The sequence below is a fragment of the Phacochoerus africanus genome, chromosome 3 (assembly GCF_016906955.1).
Source record: "Phacochoerus africanus isolate WHEZ1 chromosome 3, ROS_Pafr_v1, whole genome shotgun sequence".
Lineage (NCBI taxonomy): Eukaryota > Metazoa > Chordata > Mammalia > Artiodactyla > Suidae > Phacochoerus > Phacochoerus africanus.
In genome coordinates, this window is record NC_062546.1 from 32,844,239 (window position 1) to 32,866,336 (window position 22,098).

The following is a 22,098-nucleotide window of genomic DNA, read 5'->3' on the forward strand; positions in this document are numbered from 1 at the left end:
CAGAACAGCTTGGGGAAGATGCGTACTCAGTTCTCTGAGAGCTAATAGCATTATATAACTCCTTGAATCCAAAAACCAGGCCTGACTTTTCTGTTACTGTTGTGGGAAGAGCGATTCTGCACAGTGTTAGGTGTTTAGGATCTTACGTTACACCTGGCATCACTTGGAGCTGTCATCACCTTCTTAGGCGGGGGCACTTGTCCCCCTGCCTCCCATCCCTCAGCCAAAGAATTCCCTGTCTGCTTGTTAAGCCACAGTGAAGTCCAAGTTCATGTCAGACTCCTCGGTAACACTCAGCCACAGAGTATCGAAGTATCGCAAAGCCCATGTGCTTAAGAGCCGACAGTTGTGCTTTGAAGAGGGCAGCTGATGCTGCTTGGGACCAGGGTGGCCCTTACAAGGTGCCCAGCGGGCCACAGACCCCTCATCCCGGCTGCAGATTAAAACCTGATAGCAGTTGGTCCTCTTCACTCACTGTTGATACACCTCCTGCGCCAGTTTTGTGGCAATGCTGTATTCTCACTACTATTCTGTAGCGCTTCCTTTTTTGTTGCTTTCAGTAAAATTAGATGAAAACATGCATTATGTGTTCCGAGGAAAAGGCAGTCACACATTCTCCTATGTGTAAGATGCAAGTCCAAGCTTGTCTGCAAGATGTCAGTGTTCTCTGCATCCCCCTGCAGGAAGGGAGCTGTGGAGGGACGCAGCCGTCACAAGGAACCACTGTCATGGTGTCCTATCTGTCTGCTTGACTGCCACTTAAACAATGATGTGTTTTCGTAGTTGTGGAATTAAATTAAAACTTACTCTTCCACTGGCTTTGCATGGTATAGCAGAATTACCACCAAGAATTGTGTCTTGATTTCATTTGTTTCCAGAGATGAGCTGTTGAATTTTGTAGTTAATTGCAAATTCTAATTTAGCACCTTAATGAACTGCTGGTATGATTCTATGCTGACCTGGGTCTGACAGTAAGACGGCTTTGCAGTTCTAAGGCCTCTCGCTCTCTCTTGTTACAGGAGAGCACTTGGGCATGCACTGGCAGCACACATGAAAGAGAGTGGCTTAAGACTGACCATGGAAAGATGTTCTGGATTATTGACACTGTCTTCTCTTGGTCTTGAGTGTTTCCAGGTTTCCAAGCTTGTAAAGGAGCCATAAATCTGGCAGTGTCAAAGTAGATTTCATGAAAGCCCCTATAGGGCCTATTTTTGTGAAATAGGTTGTGAGTCTGTCATTTCTCAGCTACTTATGAAAATTGGGAATATTTCTTAAGCATCGTAGACCATTTTAATTATCAGTATTCTTCACTCAGCTTTATTTGGACAAAGACTGTGTTTAAATTTTGCCAAAATATGGTGGGAACATGTGACAGCATTTATAAAGCACTTGGGTCTGCCTCAGCACAGTAGATATTCAAGGAGTTCCTATCGTGGTGCAGTGGTTAACAAATCTGTCTAGGAACTATGAGGTTGCGGGTTCAGTCTCTGGCCTCACTCAGTGGGTTAAGGATCTGGCGTTGCCGTGTAGGTCGCAGATGTGGCTCGGATCTGGCATTGCTGTAGCTCTGGCGCTGGCCAGCGGCTACAGCTCTGATTCAGCCCCTAGCCTGGGAACCTCCATATGCCAAGGGTATGGCCCTAAAAAGACAAAAAAAAAAAAAAAGATATTCAAATGCAGATTAAATTTTTTAAAAAATCATTAAGCTCAGATGACTTAGAGACAGGTAATAAGTAGGATAATCTGTATGTTGGATAACTATGTATTATATAATGTAAGTTATATATGAACTATAATAATATATACTAGTTTACACAAGAAGACCAAATACAGGTTCTAGCTTACTAGTGTGGTGACCTTGGCCAAGTAAATTATACTCAGAGCTTCTGTTTTTTCAGTTTTCAAATGGGCAGATAGAGTTTGCTTGTCAGAGCTCTAAGTCTTGAATGAGGTGTCAGGATGCTTATTAAGCTGACAGAGCCCTGTTACCCTTAATTATTGTAATTGGTTTTCCAATTTTAGTGTCATGTTACAGTTTGTATATCAAATGATAAACTGTCACCAGATTGGCCTTTTTCTGTTTGCATTTTTGCAGCGTTCACCATATATTCTTGTTCTTGTGAGCAGTGTGAGGTACAGAGTTGGTTACAAGAGGTGGGGTGGCCCCAGGTGGCCTTGGCTCTGGGACAAAAACTCCAGTGCAGTGTTGGCTTGCTGTGGCCCAGTGCCTCCCCAGCACCAGGCAGCACGGCGGGCACTTGTGGGCAGCGTGGTATGTGATTGTTGGTGCAAATGCTGATTTGTTTTCTTTTACTCTTTTGTCCAATTTGAAGAGCAAAGACAACAAAGTGAGTGGAGTTCCTCGTTGCTTTCTTCTACATTTTCTTAAATATGTGTTTGCTATAGATGTAGTAGTTCCATATGGTAGGAGAACTCGAGGAGTACAGAAGAGTTTCAGGTGAAAAGTAAAATTTTCCCCGAGTCTTCTCCTAAATCTTTCTCAGCAGAAGTAACTTTTTAACTTTCTTTGTGATTCTTCTGATGGTTACTACCATAATTCTAAATAAGTTTAGAAATCTTCTACCTGATCTATTGATTTTAGAGAATGTCTATCGATTGTGCTAAAAATGAAGAATCTAGCATTGCTTATGTGGCAGTGCATTTTCTCCTTTACCTCCTGATTTTAGTTAATTCTTAATCTTTAAGTATTATCTTCTACATGTAAATAACATTTAAACTTGTCATTCTACTTTAAAATTTTTTTTCAGATATTTTTCCTATTTCTGTGAGTCAATATAATGTCCAAACTAGGATATTTTTGAGATGCTAAGAAACAGGTATAAACCAAGAGTGTCCATATAAACAGGACAGAGGATCGTCCTAGTTATAAAAGACTTTATAATCTGTTTTTATGCTTTCACTTTGCATTTATTTGATAAGATGATAAAAGCAGTAAAAACTTTTGTACCTTAAGAATTGCTGGTGAGGAGTTCCTATTGTGGCTCACCGACTAGTATTCATGAGGATTTGGGTTCAATCCCTGGCCTTGCTCAGAGGGTTAAGGATCCGGTGTTGCTGCAAGCTGCAGTGTAGGTTGCAGATGAGGCTCGAATCTGGCCTTGCTGTGGTTGTGGTGTAGGCCAGCAGCTGCAGCTCTGATTCAATCCTTAGCCTGGGAACCTTCATATGCCGTGGGTTCGACCCTAAAAAGGAAAAAAAGAAAAAAAAATTGCCATTGAGTGATACTTAAGAGTTTCCTGTAAGGTAACTTTTGGAAGTAGAATTTCAGAATGTTAATCATGTCTGTATTTGAATAGAGCTTATCATAAGTAATGGTAATTTAATTAAAATCTAACAAATTAATAGATCAGTACTCTCTTGGATTAAAAAAAAATTTTTTTTTTTTCACAGTAAGGAACTGTCTGTCAGTTCTGGTTTAATGGTTGTTTTCATTAGGGATTGATTGAAGAAGAGTTCAGTTTGGAAGGCCTATCCAACATCTGTGAGGTGAAGGTGACTTTCCCCATAGTTATTAGTATGTTAACTAATGAGTGTCCTCATTGAGCTGTTCTTGCACATCTTGAATAACCTCTAGATTATAGTATATTATTTTTAATGGGTTATTAGATTTTGTTTTAAATATTTTATTTTGAATTCTATTTACAGCTCTTTTGTGTATAGTCTTACTCAAATGGAAGTACTGATGTCATAGATGCCTCATAAAAATAATTTCTAAGTTTTTCTTCTTTCCTATGCTCTGGTGTTTAGAATTTTAAGTAGAATCCTCTTAGAGTGAAATCATCTCTGGCTTTTTGGTAGATATTTCTTTAATAGCTTTCTGTTTTTCCTCTGGAATTGATAATGTTTAAACTTTCTGTCTCTACGGAGGTCAGTTTTAGTAAATTGTATTTTCCTAGGAAATTGTTCATTTTATCCAAGTTCTAAAATTTATTTGCATATTTGTGCATAGTAGTCTTTTATGACTTTTTAAATGTTATTGCAGTAGTTATTTCCCTTGTTACTTTTATGTTTGTGCTTTTCCCCTTTTTTTCTTTATTCTTTTGACTCTCTCCAAGTAACTAATATTTTGACTATGAGTTTTTTTTGTTTCCTGCCTTATTAATTTCTGCTTTTGCCTTTGTTGCTTTCTTTGTTTTTTTTCCCCTTGGCTTTTTGGGAGGTGGGCTGGTATTTAATCCATTGTTTCTATTATTGCCCTAGTATTCATGGGTAAGTTCTCCTTTAAAACTGTATTGCTGTTTTAATTGCATCCTATGGATCCTGATATATAGTGTTTTTATTTTAATTTATTTCATATTAGACCCAAGAGTTAATGAGGGATTTGTTCCAGGTAGTAGGTCCTTCTTTGAACATTACTAATTTCTAGTTTTATTTCATTTTTATCAGGGAATTCACTGAGGTTTTCTTTGCCACCTAAGATATGAGTGGTCCTTGTGCCCTTGAGAAGAGGTGGGTTTCCTCTTATCAGAGTGTTTGACTTGATAGAGATCCTTGAGATCTGGTTACTGGTTATGTTGTCCAGGTCTTTCATGTCTGTGTTTGTTTTTTTGTCCACTTTACCTGTTTTGGACTGAAAGAGGTAAGTTAATATCTCCTTTTATAGGTATCTCTGTCTTCTTGTGTTGTAGGATCTGCTTTATAAAGGTGGCCGATGTGTTGTAGTACATAGGTATTCACAGCTAAAATAATTTCATTAAGAATCGTATCTGTATTATTTTTTCAATTTAAATTTTTTTTTTTTTTTTGGCTTTTAGGACTGCACCTGCAGCATATGGAGGTTCCCAGGCTAGGGGTTGAATCGGAGCTACAGCAGCGGCCTGCGCCGCAGCCATAGCAACGTGGGATCCTAGCTGTGACTGCGACCTACACCACAGCTCAGGGCAACACTGGATCCTTAACGCACTGAGCGAGGCCCAGGATCGAACCCGCATCCTCATGGATCCTAGTTGGGTTCGTTAACCACTGATCCACAAAGGGAACTCCATGAATTGTATCTTTAGCATTATGAAGTAAGTTTTTAAATTACGTTTGAGCCCAAATTCTACCTTGTCTGATGGCAGGGTAATAATCCTGGCCTTCTTATTTGTGTTTGCCTGCTTTAGGGCTGTAGTGCATAAGAGGATTATATGATGCCTCTTGCCACGTGACAGATGTTGTTGTCTTGTCAAAAGCTGACTGACCTATTTGGTAAACTTTAACCATCTCTTTTATCTTGAGGCTTCAGAGTAACTTTATTTTAGCTGTGTCTTTCATGCTGAGTACAGAGTTGGGTTTTGTTTTGTGAGCACATCTAAAAATCTTCAGGGCATTTACATTATTGGTATGGCTGGTATATGGATGATTTTTAATTCTAATGCTATTTCGTTGTATTTGTTAGGCACTGTTGACCCTTGAACAGTGGGTTTGAATTGGGTGGTCCATGTATGTGCAGATATTTTTCAGTGATAAACACCCAGCACTGCCAGACCTGCAGGATCCAAGGCTGCGAGACCTGTATTCTGGAGGACTGGCTGTGAGGTGGACATGCATGCCCCAACCACACACCTTCATGGGTCAACTGTTTTATTTGCAGTGGTCTCTTTTCTTTGCTTTTTATTTAGGAAGTTTTGTATTTTTGTTTGCCTTTATGAACCTTTTTTAATACCGTTAGCTCCATTTCCTTGCTTAGGCACCTGGCATATCATCTGCTCTGGAAAACACCCATTACCTTCCTATGTGCAAGCCGATGTGTGTGTTCTACTTACCCCCATCTGGGCTGGGTGTGTCGGGGGAGGCTCAGTTGTGTGTACAGCTTCCTCGGCTTACACTAGGGTTGTGTCCTCACAAGCAAACACGTCGCCAGTTGAAAATGCATTTACTATACCAACCTGCCTCACGTGCTCAGAACATGTATGTTAGCCTGCAGGTGAGCAAAGCCACCTAACACAAAGCCTGTTTGATAAGAAAATGTCGAACATCTCGTGGAGTGTGTTGAGCATGGTACTGAAAGTGGGAAGCAGGCAGGCATCTGGGTCCAGGATGGTTGAGTGTGTATCAGTGGTGATGTGGCTGACTGCTAGCCCAGCTTGTGCCCCTGCCCAGCACGAGAGAGGACTCTACTGCTGGTCACTAGGCCTGGAAGGATCAGCCAGCATTTGAAACCTGGTTTTATGGAACACGTGTCACTTTTGCACACCATCATAAAGTCAAAAAAACATGAATCAGACCATGATAAGTCAGAGACTGTCTACTTTGTCAGAACAAACTTGTCCATGTTATTTTTCTGTACTCAGCCTGCCTTTTTTGGCGTTACATCTCTAATAAGGCATGTCCAGTCTGTTCTGTGCCCAGGCACCTCGTGGCTGGACGTTAGGGCCTTGCTTCTACCAGTACTGCGTATTGCATGGCTTGGCAGGCTGGATCCTTGGCTCACACTTTTTTCCCTTGAGTTTCTTGACAGATGTTGTGCCTGTGTTGTCTTGCCTCGTATGCTGCTGTTGAAGTCTGAGGCTCACCTGGTTTCCTCAGTTCTGTAAGTGACTGTGCCTTTTTGCCTGGAAGCCCAGAGGCCTTCCTGCTTATAAAATCTAATTTCTTACTAGGATGGGGCTTGCAGGAGACCGGGCTGGATTGGTTTCTCAGTACCTGATGGGCTTTTCAGGGTTTAGATCCAGATCTTTTGTTTCCATAATGTTTTCTGAAATTATGGTTTTAAATACATTTTGGTGTTTCTTTCACACACCCCTTTCAGGGACTCCTGTTAGGGGCTTCTGGCTCTTTGGCTGTCCCCTCTCCCTCTGATCCTCTTCCTCCTTTATCTCATGTGTATCCTCTTGGCAGTTTTCATTTTTCTCCTCAGTGTCCTAGAACCTGTTCTCCCTTAGATGTATTAGAGCTAAGATTCATTTCTAGATGATTTGGTCTCTTTCTGTCAGTCCTTCTAGACTTTGAAACAATTTGCTTTCTTCTTTGTTCAGTGCATGTAGAGGAGGAAAAACTGCCCCTTTTCTGTCACCCTGAAGGTCCTCCAGCAACACGAGGACATGAGGGCTCAGGGGACAGCTGAGTAGAGGACAGTGGAAGGTCACAGGTGCCAGGCAGCACACTGGGAAGCGGCCAGGACCAGGAGAAGGGGGCTCCAGGGGGTTCGTGGGAAGGAAGCTCTGTGTCTGTGGTTCTCATTTGCCTCCAGCTCAAAATCATCCTTTTGCTGAAGTGGTGTGTTTGGGGCATAGTCTGTGTGCTCCTCCATTTGGAGCTCAAGTTTCTGGCTTGGAGTGTAGTTTTGTAGCTGTAACTATTTGCTTAGTAATGTTTCAATGACATGGCATTGCTTCCCCTGCCTGTGGCTTCTCGGGACCTGTTGTTGTCAGCTGTGAAGTTCTTTTTACACAGTAGCTGTGTGGATGCCACCTGCCTTTTCCGTGTTGGGTCTGGGGGTTAGTGGGCACGTACCAGCTTGCAGGTCAGGGGTGGGAGATGAGGGGTTCCTTGGTTTGACTGCGCTCTCTGGTCGGCACCCCTAGTGCCGTTCCTTTGATGACTGGGGGTGGGGTGGTTTCTGGGGCTTGGCCTGCTGCAACTCCAGTTCTGCCTGCTCCTTCCTTTCCCAAGACCTCTGCTTTCTTTCCCTTCACTGCCAGTCCTCCCCTTCCCCATTCCCCTCCCCAGATTCTGGGGCTGACACCTCTAGCCAGGCCCCTTCCAGCTCCCAGTTTCCAGCCCCGCCCACCAGGCCTTCTAGGTCTTACACCTGCCTCCCTGCCCTGCTTGCTGGGTGCTGCATCTGTGGACTGCTGCCACTGGGACCCTGCCACAATGGCTCTGTGTCCAGGCACAATCCTCCCAACCCCCCCATTTCCAGCATGGGCTGTGTCACTGGCTCTGCTAGTTTGAGGTTTTCATTTCTCGAGTTTTATTTAAGTGAAGTCTCACCAAATTCTGTCTGCTAGTTTTGCTGTTGAATGGGTTATGGATGGTTGTATTTGCCCCTGTTGATCTGTATGGTTCCAGAGGATGTAAGGACATGTTTGTGTTTAGGCAGCCACCATTGTCCTACAGGAAACACAAGACTCAAAGATTAAATTGAATTTTAAAAGGGACTTTTAATAAAGATGGAAATTCAATATGAAAAGTCATGTATGTGAGTCATTTCTGAGTGTTTCCAGTAATTTCAATCCAAGTAATTACTTACTTGGCTTTTGTGCATGTTTAAGTATATTGGTTTGTTTTACTAATAGGTCCAGTCTTCCATCTGTAGGAAAGGTGGCTCCCCGTAGCAGACAAGGCATTGGGACCATCGTCAAATAAAGTCCAGCTAGTTTTCTCTGCCCTACCTGGTCTCATAAACTTTGTTCTAGGAAATTATGGTTAAATATAGATTTTCTGTGATGGTCCTTAAAGGTCTTAGATTGTTTCCTCTGTCTGGGAATCTGTGATTGTTTTGTTATAAACAGAAATAAAGTGATAAGTTCTCAGAAGATGGAGTCCCACGGCCACTGCCAAGCCCTGTGGCCACATGTGGTGGTGGAAGTGAGCCCTCTGCTCTGGGGGGCTGCTCTGGGGGTAGGGCCCGCTCAGCCCTACTCTGCTGGGAGACGAGACGCAGCTGCGTTTGGTTGCCGGCGCCTGACTCCGAAGCCTGTGTCCCTGCCACTCCACTTCCTGTCACTGGTTTGTGAGAAGGCTGAGGACCTCAGTCCAGGGTTACAAGAGTCCAAACGAGCATGAGTGAGTGTCTCCCTGGGGCCTGTCCTTCACCCCTGCAGCAGACACTTCTGCTTTCTCATCACATGACTGTTTTATTTCTGTATTAAACCCAGAAATAAAATGATCTTGAATGGGTTAAGCTTATCAGGAAATGTCCCAAGTTTTTAGAATCTTTAGAGATTGCAGATGTGAAATGTCAGATGAAAATAAGTTGCTTAGGAATGGTGAAGAATAGTCAGTAGCTGTGTGGGGCTGTGCTGTTGTGATACCAGTCTGGTTCCTGGCACAGAGCTTGTACAGCCTTTAGACCCTGAGTGCTGAGGGTGAGTGGGGGTCCTATTTACAGTAGGCCCCTTTCAACCCCAACTGGGTTATGCTAACGAGGTGACTTGGGGGTAGGTCTCCGGAAGGCTTCAGGATGGGGTCTGGATGTTGGAGCAACCCAGTGCTTAGAGGGCTGGATGCTCAGCCTCACCCCTGGCCTCCTGGCGGGGGGGGGGGGGGGGGGGGGGGGGCTAGGGATTGAGTTGTCACCAGATTGGCCACTGAGTTAATCCAAACTCTGTAATGAGCCTGCAGGCTGGGGCTCAGCTTCCGGGATGGAGACTCGGGTGGGGCGGGGGTGGTGGTGGCGGTGCTCTAAGAAACCAGTCAGGGGAACGTGTTCCTGAGTTCCGTGAGTCTTTCCAGCAGATTATGTAATTTGAGGTGGGACCATGGGAACCCCTGGTTTGTAGCCAGGTTAGATCTGTGAGCACCCTGGGCGACCGATGCTTGCCGTCGGTGTCTGAAGAGTGGGACCCCCTTACCCTGGGGGTCTGCACGGACTCCAGGGAGTTGGTGTCAGAACTGAATTCTATCATGGGACACCCCACCTTTGGTGTCAGAAGTGTTGCGAATAAACAAATTTTTTTGGATGCTAGGGGTGTTTTAAATAGATTGCGTGTTTTTCACTCCTTTTCTAGATGCTTTCCATACTTGTGTGCTATTTTGGGGGGCACGTGGGTGTACTTACAGACCTCTGACATGGATCCACTCTTCTGTCCTGAACTGGGCCAGCATTGTGGGTGGGCCTGTGTGCTGGGGCCTCTCTTGGTCTGGGGGCAGGTGGCCCGGGAGGAGGAGCTTCCTGCTTGACTGGGTGGGGCCCCTCTCTGGGAGCACAGAGGGAGCCCTGTTTTCAGTCTCCCGCCTGGTTTGCTGTCGCTCAGGGGTGTTCCAGTGGTGGAATTGAGTTTTGTCTATAGTTGTGCTCTGAAGCCACAGCACTGTCATTGCCATGAGTTATGACATTTCTGCTGTGTCTCGAGGGTTTGGAGCAGCTTTGCCTTGCCCCTCTTTGGGGCACCTCTCGGGACATGTGCCTTGGTCCCCAGGGGTCATGCACGTCACTCAGGATGAGGAGAATGCAAGGCATGGGGTGAGCGAAGAGGACAGGCTTGTCTGTGTAGGTGTCCTCGAGCTCTCTGGAACAATGGGCCGCGGCGTTCCTAGCTGCTGTCTCCTCACCGTCTACCTGGGAATAGGCAGGGTGGGCGGGGAAGAGAGGCGGGAGTGCATGTGGGCTCCTCGGGGACAAATGGTTCTGACCCCGGCTCTGCCAGAGCTAGGGCCCTGGACGCTTAGCCCTTGAAGTGAAAGAGAGTTCCTGCTGTGGTGCAACCAGATTGATAGCCTCTTGGGAGCGCTGGACACAGGTTTGATCCTTGGCCCAGGAACTCCATATACCACAGGGCGGCCAGAAAAAAATTAGGATTGAGGTGAAGGGGTCTTTTCCTGGTGTTCTGACTTCTGGCCTCCACCACAGTAAGAACTTTCTGGTCTTGGTGTTTCCTGGGAGTGGTGCCATGTACAATATCATATCGTTCTATAAGGCAGATTTCCTTGCAGAAACTTGTGTCTCTTTTCAGTGATCTTCTGCCTTACTGTTATCCAGACCCTGTGGATAACAATCAGTTGACTATTTGAATTTGAATTATGAATATGTGTCCTTAAACTTACAAAAATTAACTTTCCCAGGTATAGAGCACAGTAGATGTCTGGAGTGATTTAAAAGTGCATGTTTTGGAGTTCCCATCGTGGCGCAGTGGTTAACGAATCCGACTGGGAACCATGAGGTTGCGGGTTCGGTCCCTGCCCTTGCTCAGTGGGTTAACGATCCGGCATTGCCGTGAGCTGTGGTGTAGGTTGCAGACGCGGCTCGGATCCTGCGTTGCTGTGGATCTGGCATAGGCCGGAGGCTACAGCTCCGATTCGACCCCTAGCATGGGAACCTCCATATGCCGTGGGAGCGGCCCAAGAAATAGCAATAAAAATAAAAATAAAAATAAAAGTGCATGTTTTCATGAATTAGATTTGGTCTGTTGGTGAAAAGTGAGATCTCTTGTGCTTTTATAATGAGAATTTTTCTGGTGACTCTGTTTTAGGAGAGGTGAGGGTCTTGAGTCTAGTGGGATTCATTCATGATTTTTATAAAGATCAGTGGACTTGGCATCAGGTGTCAGCTCTACCACTGACCTTGGCTGGATGACTTTGGGTAAACCACTGACCTCCGGGTACAGTTTTCTATAACATGGAGACAGCATTTTTCATGGTTGTTGTAACAATGACAGTGACGTAATGTATATGGAAACATGCAGCATAAAACCCAGCATGGCGTAGGCGTCTATTATTCCTAGCTGAGTCTGTCTCTGAAAATAGTAGGATAAAGTACATTTTAATTAAGCTAGTTTTATTTGGAAACCTTTCGTAAGAGTGACTGCACTATAATTACAGTTCAAGATTCCTGGTACACTTTAGAAAACTAAGATTCAGAAAGTTGCAAGCCTTTGTTAGCATCAAGCAGCTATGTCTAAGATTAAAAACTTTCAGAGTTCCCTTGTGGCTCAGTGGATTAAGGATCCAGTGATGTCATTGCAGCAGCTTGAGTTGCTGTTGTGGCACAGGTTTGATCCCCTGGTCTGCCTGGGAGCTTCTGTGTGCTGTGGGTGCAGCCCCCCCCCCCCCAAAAAAAAGAAAAAAAAAGGAAAAAAAAAGAAAACTTTTCAAGTTAGGAATTTTCCATCTGGATAACTAGTTAATTTTTTTTTAAATGTAGTTTTGAAGTAGAGAAAAAGGAACAGGAAGGTGTAAGAGAAGGCTTTGCTTGTTCTGACACTTCATTTTTGGTATGGCTTGTTGCTACCCTGTCTTTGGCTGTGTGATATAGCTCCCAAAGGGGTTTTTTGGGAGGGGAGAGTAGAGCTTTATTGAGGTATAATTCACATACCATATAGTTCACCCATTTCAGGTGTCCACTGAAGAAGTTTTTAGCATATTCACCAAGCTGTGCTACTAGCACAGGCAATTTTAGAACATTTTCATCACCTCAAAAAGAAACTGTACTTCCTTCCATGTTTTTCTCTAGCGCTCCCAGCTCTAGGCAGCCCCCAGCCTGTTCTCTGTCTCCAGAGACGTGCCTGTTACAGACCTTTCATGTGATGGTACAGGTGATGGTAGCTGGGCTGGGACTGGCTCTTGCACTTCACTTCATGTTTTCAAGGCTCATCTACGTTGTAGCATGATCAGTACTTCACTCCTAGTGTGTGTACCATCTTTTCTTTATCATTCTAGTTGACCAGTGTTTGGCTTGTTTCCACTTTTTTGTCCACCATGAATAATGCTGCTGTGAACATTTGTGTACAAGTTTTCATTTCTCTTGGCTTTGTACTTAGGAGTAGAATTTCTGGGTCATACAGTAACCATGTTTAACCTTTTGAGCAGCTGCCAAACTGTTTCTAAAGTGGCTGCGCCGAAAAGCACATGAAAAGATGTTCAGCATCGCTGATTATTAGAGAAATGCAAATCAAACCTGCAATGAGGTACCACTTCACACCAGCCCGAATGGCCATCATCAAGAAATATGCAAACAGTAAATGCTGAAGAGGGTGTGGAGAAAAGGGAACCCTCCTACACTGTTAGTGGGAATGTAAATTGGTGCAACCACTATGGAGAACAGTATGGAGGTTCCTCAGAAAACTAAAAGTAGAACTATCATATGATGCAGCAGTCCCACTCCTGGCCATCTGTCTGGGAAAAAAACATAATTCCCTATGTTCACTGCAACACTATTCACAATAGGTAAGACCTGGAAGCAACCTAAATGTCCATCAACAGAAGATGTGGTACACATATACAATGGAATATTATAAAAAGAATGAAATAATGCCATTTGCAGCAACGTAGGTGGACCTAGAAATTATCATACTAAGTGAAGTTAGACAGTGAAAGACAAACATCACTGATATCACTTGTATGTGGAATGTAAAAAAAAATACAAATGAACTTATTTGCAGAACAGAAACAAGACTCACAGACTTGGAAAAATTTATGGTTATCAAAGGGACAGGTGCGGGGAGGGATGGACTGGGGGTTGGGGTTGGCATATGCCCACTGAAGGATATGGGATGATTGGCCAACTGGGACCTGATGTACAGCACAGGGAACTTTACCCAGTATTCTGTGATAGCTTATGTGGAAAAAGAATCTAAAAGAGAGTGAACGTGTGTATATGTATAACTGAATCACTTTATCGTACAGCAGAAATTATCACAGCCTTGAAAATCAAGTATGTGTCAATAAAACTTTTTTTTAAAGTAGCTGCACTTGCCACTTGGACCCGCAGTACCTGAGGGCTCTTGTTTCCGTCCATCCTCCCTGACGTATGTTAGATCTGTCTTGTGATTTTTGCCAGCCTAATGGGAGTGACGTGATAGCTCACTTGTGGTTCTGATTTGCCTTCGCTGGTAGCTGATGATGTTGAATATCTTCATGGGTTTATTGGCTGTACCCTTTTTTTTTTCTTTTGATATATCTTCTTTGGGGAAATGTCTATTCAGACCTTTTGCCCATTTTTGAGTTATTAATCTTTTTATTATTGAGTTAAAAGAGTTCTTTATATATTCTAGATACAAGTCCCTTATCAGACAAATGCCTTATCAGATAGAAAATATTCCCCAAAGTTCTTCAGTACATGAATCTTATTAAAATAATCATCCTGATTGAGTACTGACTTTGGGTCCAGCCCTAGTGGCAACAGCACATGGATTCTTCCTTCCTTCCTTCCTTCCTTTTTTTCTTTCTCTCTTTCTTTCTCTCTTTCTCTCTTTCTCTTTCTCTCTCTCTCTCTGTCTCTGTCTCTCTGCCTTTTCCAGGGCTGCTCCCACGGCATATGGAGGTTCCCAGGCTGGGGGTCCAATTGGAGCTGTAGCGACCGGCCTACGCCAGAGCCACAGCAATGTGGGACCCGAGCTGCATCTGTGACCTATACCACAGCTCATGGCAACACCAGATCCCTAACCCACTGAGCAAGGCCAGGGATCGAACCCGCAACTCATGGTTCCTAGTTGGATTCATCAACCACTGCGCCATGACGGGAACTCCCATGGATTCTTCTTTTGATCTTCACAATAACCCTAAGCATAGGGCATATTTACCCTCAGTCTACCACATGCAGAATCACAGGCCCAGGGAAGTTACAGAGCTCGCCTCAGTCAGACAGTTGAAGGTTATTGCTGAGTGGAGGCACCCGGACCCTGCCTGCCCGAGCTCCCTGGCACCCCTGTTCACGTGGCCCCCTCCCGGGGGTCAGCGTGGCCTTGCCTCTGTCCTGCTCCTTGCTTCCATATTGCACTGTGAGTTCCTGGTGTTCGCTGCACAGAGCCCTTGGCCATGGATAGACAAGATGGAGGCCTTAGCTTAGCGTAGTGGAAACAGGCTTGACTTTGGAGAAGAGTGTGTCTTTGTGTAAGAACTCCTAAGCAGCTAAAGCCGTCCCACTGGAATCACCTGTGCAGTGAAGAACCTTCCAGAACAGGAGTTCCCGTCGTGGCGCAGCAGAAACAAATCCGACTAGGGACCATGAGGTTGCAGGTCGATCCCTGGCCTCACTCAGCAGGTTAAGGATCCGGTGTGGCCATGAGCCGTGGTGTAGGTCGCAGACGCGGCTTGGATCCAATGCTGTGGCCGTGGCGTAGGCTGGCAGCAACAGCTCTGATTAGACCCCTAGCCTGGGAATATCCATATGCTGCGGGTGCGGCGCTAAAAAAAAAAATACAAAAAGAGCTTTCCAGAACAGTGTGTACTCGAGCAGCTGTGGGGTTCCCCCCCTCCCCCCAGGATGTTTTCAACTGCTTTTCCACAGGGCTGAGGGACTGGGCAGGCCTGGTACTTTTGTGCTCTAGCTTCAACTGAATAAAAATTAGTGCTAAACTTGTGGACGTTAAAAGTGTCAAAAAGTATCCTTCAGAATTTAATCTCCTTTGAAAGATATATTCTCCTTTTCTCAGAATGAGTAAAAGCCCAGATTTCACACATGGAAAGGACTCTAGCTGAAGGCTAGGCTCAGGGGCCCACCCACCGCCTCAGCATTGGGGTCTCAGTTCTGTGGCTTCCTCACCGTGTGGCCCGTTACTTCCGTGGGCCTCAGTGTCCCCTGGAAAGCAGAGATGATGAGAGTATCTCCTCTGCGCGGCTGTTGAGACCCTGTGACGCTGGTCTGGCACGTAGTGCGCGCTCAGCAAGTGTTTGCTGTTGGAGGGTTAGGGAGTGGATGGTGGCTGTAGTAAAACTTAACCTCAGTTTTGAATTTTTTCAGAGGAAACACAAGAATAGAAGAGGCTTGTGAGATGTATACCAGAGCTGCAAATATGTTCAAGATGGCCAAGAATTGGAGTGGTAAGTATCAAGTGCTTGTTCGTTTGCGTTGTTCACCGTCCACCCACGTTGGGGTCAGGGCCTGGTGGGCGGGCTTTCCCATCCCAGCGCCAGCAGAGGTGCCTGGGCGTTCTCCTGTCTTGGGCAGAGCAGGACTCGAAGCCGGTCGGCTGGCCTTTGTGCTGCCCCTTCTCCCTCCGGGGCGAGGAGACCAGAACCCGGTTTGGGGAGAAGTGTGTCCCAGGATTTCCCTGGAAGGGCGTGGGGACGAGGAGAGCTGCTGAGGCCTCAGTGGAATTGAATGCTTTGTTTTTTCAAATGAAATTTGAAGTAATTGTTTAGTACCAGCAGGGTTCTTGGGCGTCTGTCACTGTTTTCTACACTTTTCTGTATGTTTTTGACACGTTGATGGCTGAAATGTTTTTAAGTGCTGAGAGATTTCTTGTGCCCTCCTACCAGGGCAGGCAGGCCATGCAGCCCTGTTCGTCCTGACCTCCTGCCGTCGGGGCTGTCCCTGACCACCTGGTGCCCCCACAGCGCCGAGGGCCTTGCCATGAGGGGTCGACCTTGTACAGACGCAGTGCAGGCCTGGATCCTCCTGCCTGCCCCTTCGCTCCTCCTGAGGGGGAGGCTTTCATGGCCCTACACCCCTGGCCCCCAGGTTCCTGATCCAGGCCCTTTCTAGAAAAGCTGAGTGCGGGCACCTGTCCTCCATGACCTGGTGGCACTCGTGTGGCTGTGGGGAAGGGGCCATGTCCGCACCAAGTGGGACACCTACAGGTTAGACCTTCTGCGTCTCAGTCAGACTTTGTTGTAAACCGGAGAAAGCTCTGACTTTGGAAATGGTGGGCCTCTTTCAGTCTGTGAAGGACCGCTTTGTGTGAGCCCTCGTGGCAATTTCTTCAGTGATGACCACTGAGCTGGGCAGTTGTCTGGCCTGTGGTGTCCTCATGCATCAGCGTGGGGTGTGTCCTGAGTGCCCCCACCGGGCACTGCTGTCCAGGGACCTGGCCTCCCCGGGGGGGTGGGGCATGGCACCTGGAGCACCGGCGCTGTGTTAATTCAGGACTCTGTCTTCAGCTGCAGGAAACGCATTTTGTCAGGCGGCCAAGCTCCATATGCAGCTGCAGAGCAAACACGACTCGGCCACCAGCTTTGTGGATGCCGGGAACGCCTACAAGAAGGCAGACCCGCAAGGTGAGCCGCATTGCCCCCTCGAGCCGCCGTGCTGCTGGGGGTCTGCCTGAGGACAGTAGGGACCTGGGTGAGTGGGGACGTCTCTGTAGTCATTTGAAGCTTTATCAGGAGGAAATCTGTTAAATGTGTTGTGTTGTCAGCACATTTTCTTCAGCTCCATCTATGCTGCATGGTGGACAGTGTTTTGGAAATTAACCTTAATTTTATCTGAGTCTTATTTATTTTATGAGTGTGTACATTGCTCGCTAAAGGAAACTGATGTCCCCTACTCCTGAACACCTGTGTGTTGGGAATGCAGTTAATGGAGGCCGTAAAATCCAATATTATAAACAGCTTGTCACACAGCATTCATGTGGCTTTTTTAAAAAGTGTTTTTCAGAGTATTGGTGTTGAGGAAGCCATAATCTTGGGTATCTCTGCTGGTGAAACTGTGCACACAACCTTTCTTTTCAAGTCAGAGGGCCTGATTTCTTCCCTCTGCACGTGCACTGGCACCTGTGGCCTCTACCTCTCTGTTGTAGCAGCCTGTTTTAACACGGAGATCCTGCTCTTAGGAATATATCATATGGAAATAAGATATTTCGAGGGCTGTGTTATAAGGCTTAAGCACAGCTTACTCGCAGATGTGTAGAGTGGGATCGCCCCAGATTGGTGCTTCGGAGTGTGGTATGGGCCCCAGGACCCCTGGCTTCAGGGCATCTTCAGTGACCTGGAAAATGCTTGCTTCTTGGCTAAATAAAGCACCACATGAGAACTGAGATCTCAAATTCACAGAAAGTTTGTGCTCATGGCAACTCATCCAGAAAACACAGAGTGGGGGAAGTGCATCAGAAGCCCATTTGGGGTTTTGAGCAGAATTTGTGGATAGCTTTTCTACTTCTCTGTATTTTTAAAGGCGTGACAATCCACAGTTCTTATGCAGTTTAGGGGGAGGTTGCGTTCCTTTTTGTTAATCTGCTTACCTTTCTGATCCTTCAGTGAGGCATTTTGCTTAGCTGCCTCTTTAAAGCAAAAGCATTCAACCAGCTGCATGCCAGTGTTAGAATGGCGCTTTGTGGTTGGCTCACTGTGTTAAATCAGTGTATTCATTAGCACTCTCATTTATTAGGTGTTTTTCTTCCTGTTGGTATATGTCACTATGCTGCAAGTTAGCTGCTTTTGACGCTGTACCAAATGTTGGCTTCTCTAAAGAGCCGTGAATACTGTCTTCCCAAGCTATTGCATACATGTGACATCAGTGTAGATGCTTGGCACCTAGGTTTTAGAGGGTAGCTTGATGGGTGTTGACAGCCCCATGGCTCTGTTTCTGTGATGCAGTCTTCCTGAGGCCGGGAGCCACTGAGCCAGCCCCACCTTTAACCCCCACTCGACCCCTCCAGCTCCTTGTCTGGTGCTGCAGCCTGTGGGGACAGGCCCATGGAGGGGCCCTGGCTGACTGCCCTGCTCCCTCTGCCCCAGTGGGGCCTCCTTGGGGTCTCATAGCAGCTGGGAAGACAGGCTTAGCAAACCTCTGACTGAATGGATTTTTATTGTCTTTCTCAAATGCCTTCGCTTCAGAGGCTATCAACTGCTTAAATGCAGCCATCGACATTTACACAGACATGGTAAGACCTCGCCTGCTTGAGCGCCCGTGGGGTGGAGCCCTTGAGATGGCTCATGGTGAAACCGGACTGACTGCTTTGTTTTCCTTCCCAGGGAAGGTTCACGATCGCGGCCAAGCACCACATCACCATCGCGGAGATCTACGAGACGGAGCTGGTGGACATCGAGAAGGTATGCGGGCTGGCAGGGTGGCGGGAGGTGGGGGGGTGGCTCACAGACAAGGTCACGTGGAGCCCTCCTGGGCTTTGGGGGAGGTGGTTGCTGTTTGCCTGGAGTGAGTGTCCAGATGGGACCTGGGTCAGCTTGCTGTGCCACCACACTCTGCTCCTCTGGGGGTACCCCTACGTCACCCTGGGACCCTTGTCTCTCCAGGCACTACGGGTGGCCATGGGTGTCTGGGACCTTAGGTTCAGGCCCTGCCTTCCATGGGGGTCACGCGCTGTGTCACACAGTTTGGCTGCTGAGCTGTGGTTCATGGAATGGAATCAGAGGGGACCTGGCAACACCCCAGGCCTGGCAGTCATGAGATGGGAAGCAGTGCAGCAGAGACTGTCTCTGAAATGCAACTTCCTCTTGCACTGAGCACCTGCGGGTGGGCTGGCTTGTGGGCAGGCATCGTGTGCACTCAGGGCCAGAGCCTGTGCGCCTGCCCTCAGGGCCCCCGCCTGTTTGTGGCATATGCACGTTGGTCACATAGTCCCTCGCACATGCACAGGGTGGCTCTGCCCATTCTCCAGGGGGGTATGTTACAGGTGTTTCCTCCATAAGTCTCTGTATTTGTGTTTTTTATGACTTTCCTAATCTCACATTTCATGAAGAACTTTCTGTGTTGATGCCTTCTATCACTGTTCTTCACCTTAAACCGGTAGCTCATTATGTTTAACTACTTTAAATTGTTTCTGGGTTTTACTCAGAAAATTTGTGGGGGAGCATATTCATTAGGGTGGGCTGCATGGCTGCCCCAGAGACCCCCAGACACCCTTAGTCAACACAGACATGTCCTTCACAAACTGTCCGTGGTGCCCGGTGGTCCAGATGAGGCTGACGTTGGCCCTGTGGCTCTGCTACCTGCTTATTCTGCCACTGCCCTGGGGAGGGGCCTGAGGCTTTGTAGCCACTGTGTGCTCCCAGGGACTTTGCTGGGGGATCTTTTGACGCAGTCCTCTGCCTGTTCTGTTGTGTGTTCTGTTCTTGTCCCTGGGCTCCCTTTCAGCCCCACAGGCCACCTTGTGGCTGGTAAGCCCCCGGCCTGAGAGGGGAGGCAGCTTGCAGTTGTGATGTGGGTGCCAGGCCCCACTCCCCCGCTGCCCACCAGGAAACCTCAACATTTAAGGCAGGCGTGTACAGACAGGCTTGTGTGCTCTGGCTGAGAAGGGTCTTTACAGTGATTAATTGCTGATGGGAACGATGACGTAAAAAGCGTATGGAGTTGAAATCCCACTATCTGCAGGCTGGGTCTGTGTGGCGGCCCCCAGCTGCCGTGAGAGAGCCACGGGGGCAACAGGTAGATGGCCCCCAACACCACGCGATAAGCGTGTGCCTGCTGCAGACCAGCTTGCTGGACCCGTTTAAAACACTGTCTGACTTCTCTCCTGCCATTTGGTGTAGAAGCCATTGGCCTCTTCGGTCTTATCAGGCCCTGTCCCTTTATAATTGCCTCCAGACTTGCTGATTCTTTCAAGAGTTCTCCTCTTGCATGAAACCTTGCTGGAAACCATGGGCAGCGGGTCTGCCCCTTCCTGGGGGGCCTCTGCCTACCCTCTGAGGTGTCAGTGCTCTGCTTCACTAAAGCTTGTGCCGGCACAGCTGGGCTCCCAGCATCCAGCCCATAGCCCGTTTCTAGTATCACCTGTTCTGGGTAGGAGGCAGCACCCAGAATAACTGGATGGGGCTGGGTGTCTGTGAGGGCTGTCCGGGCTATACCAAGCCATGGGCTGAATGGAGTGGTCCTCACTGGCCTTTGAAATGACAACCCGCTCTCACTGTTCTGGGACTACCACCTGGGAACCAGGCCGATGGAAGGGCTGCTGTCTTCAGTTTGTGGCTTCCAGCATCACTTGAACTTGGTTGTTGTCTTCCAGCAATGGGAAGGGGACAGGCCTGGAGAAGGGTGCAGAGTCAGGTGTATGTGTCACATCAGAGGCACCCATAGAGCGTTGTTGGAAAGGACGGGTTGTGTGGCTGCCCCTCACTGCCGTAGGCCTGGGACAGTGGGGTGGCTGGGCATTTGAGGGGGTTGAGGGGAGATTCTGATGGACAGGGAGCTGTCTGCTACTGGGCTTCTGGACGTGCATGCTTCTATGTTTATAAGATAAATAGGCTGGGTTATGAAAGATCTGCTACTGGAATAGGTTTATTTATAGGAAAAATACCTGTCAAATGTAACTCTGCAAACAAGTAGTTTGAATAAAATGCATATGTGTGTTTTCAGGCTATCGCCCATTACGAACAATCAGCTGATTATTACAAAGGGGAAGAATCCAACAGGCAAGTATTAATTTTCTTAATGCAATTAACGGGCTTTGTTATGTTTGATAAAAGATGCCTCCTCCACATGCTCTGTGAGCATCTTGGGCTGTTCTGAGATGGCTTTGCGTTCTTCTTTTGGAGGGTTCACTCTGCTCTGGTTCTTGTTGCAGCTCGGCCAACAAGTGTCTGCTGAAGGTGGCAGCGTATGCTGCCCAGCTGGAGCAGTACCAGAAGGCCATTGAGGTCTATGAGCAGGTGAGGCTGCTGTCTGCGCAGCTCCCAGGAGAAGGAGGGAGAAGGAATCTTTTCTTTTAAACTTTATGTAATCATGATCTTTATTGAGATGTAATTCAGCCTCTTAAAGATTACAGGTCAGTGAGTTAGTATGTGCACAGACTGTGTAACCAGCACCACTGCCTAATTAAAAATCGTCATGGCGTAAAGAAACTGAATTCTCCTCTCCTCCCCGTCCCTTGGAGAGCGAGTTTGCCATGTGATGCAGTGGGCTGACTGTGGGCTTAAGCATCGCTGATACTGGCATCTCAGTCCTCGAACCAGCCCGCCTGGGATACAGAGGGACATTTGGGATGCTCCGCAGTTGGCTTAACCAGTTGTCGATTCATGGACATTTGGGTTGTTTGCACTTTGGGGCAGTTGGATTCATGCGTCTGTGAATACTTGTGCTCAGGGTCTGGGGGTGTGTTTGGACATTTCTTGTTTATCTATCTGGGATTGGGATGGCTGGGCCACTTCTTCCTGAGGAACTGTCACATTGCACTGGCAGTGCCATGTATGGTTCCCACCGGCAAGGTGCAAGTGTGCTGATTCTCCATAGTCACCCAACACTTGTGTTCTGGGTTTTTTCTGTAATAGCTCCCCGAATGTGTGAAGCGGTATCTCATTGTGTTTCGATATCCGTTTCCCTGGTCCTTAGTGATGTTGAGCATCTTGCCATGTGCTCATTGGCCTTTTGTATACCTTCATTAGAGAAGTAGCTGCTGTGTTCCTTTGTCCATTTTTGAATTGGATTGTTTTTTGGTGTTGAGTTTTACAAGTTCCTTGTATATTCTGGATATTAACCGTTTATCAGATAGGTGATTTGCAAATATCTGGGGGTGGCCTTCTTACTCTGTTGTTGTGTCCTTTGGTGTATACAATTTTAAATTCTGATGAAGTCTGACTTGTCTCCTTTTTCTTTTGTTGCCTGTACTTTTCATGTCATATCCAAGAAATCATCAAACCCTAGGTCTTAAGGCTTTTCCTTTGTTTCACTCTGAGAGTCATATAATTTTAGCTTTTAGGTTTCTTCTTCTTTGGGTAAGGGTGCAGCCTCATTCATTTGCCTGTGTGTATCCTGTTTCTCAGCACCCTTTGTGGAAGACACTGTCCTTTCGGCACAGAGTGGCCTTGGAGCCATCGCTGAAGATT

At 46.8% G+C, this 22,098-nt stretch overlaps 1 protein-coding gene across 6 annotated transcripts in view; it reads left to right on the forward strand.

The window, feature by feature from the left end:
• Positions 1-22,098, forward strand: part of NAPB (NSF attachment protein beta) — a 34,795-nt gene that overhangs the window by 2,155 nt on the left and 10,542 nt on the right. For 3 of the 6 annotated variants that reach the window (XM_047771579.1, XM_047771577.1, XM_047771578.1), the window contains 6 exons: positions 15,344-15,423; positions 16,483-16,599; positions 18,157-18,203; positions 18,295-18,372; positions 20,633-20,688; positions 20,841-20,925. In XM_047771579.1, coding sequence (XP_047627535.1) covers positions 15,375-15,423; positions 16,483-16,599; positions 18,157-18,203; positions 18,295-18,372; positions 20,633-20,688; positions 20,841-20,925 — 432 coding nt within the window. In that variant the 5' untranslated portion in view covers positions 15,344-15,374. Of the gene's footprint in view, positions 1-5,399; positions 6,533-15,343; positions 15,424-16,482; positions 16,600-18,156; positions 18,204-18,294; positions 18,373-20,632; positions 20,689-20,840; positions 20,926-22,098 lie in introns of those variants that run through there. The other 3 variants (XM_047771574.1, XM_047771575.1, XM_047771576.1) reach the window with 3 other exon arrangements.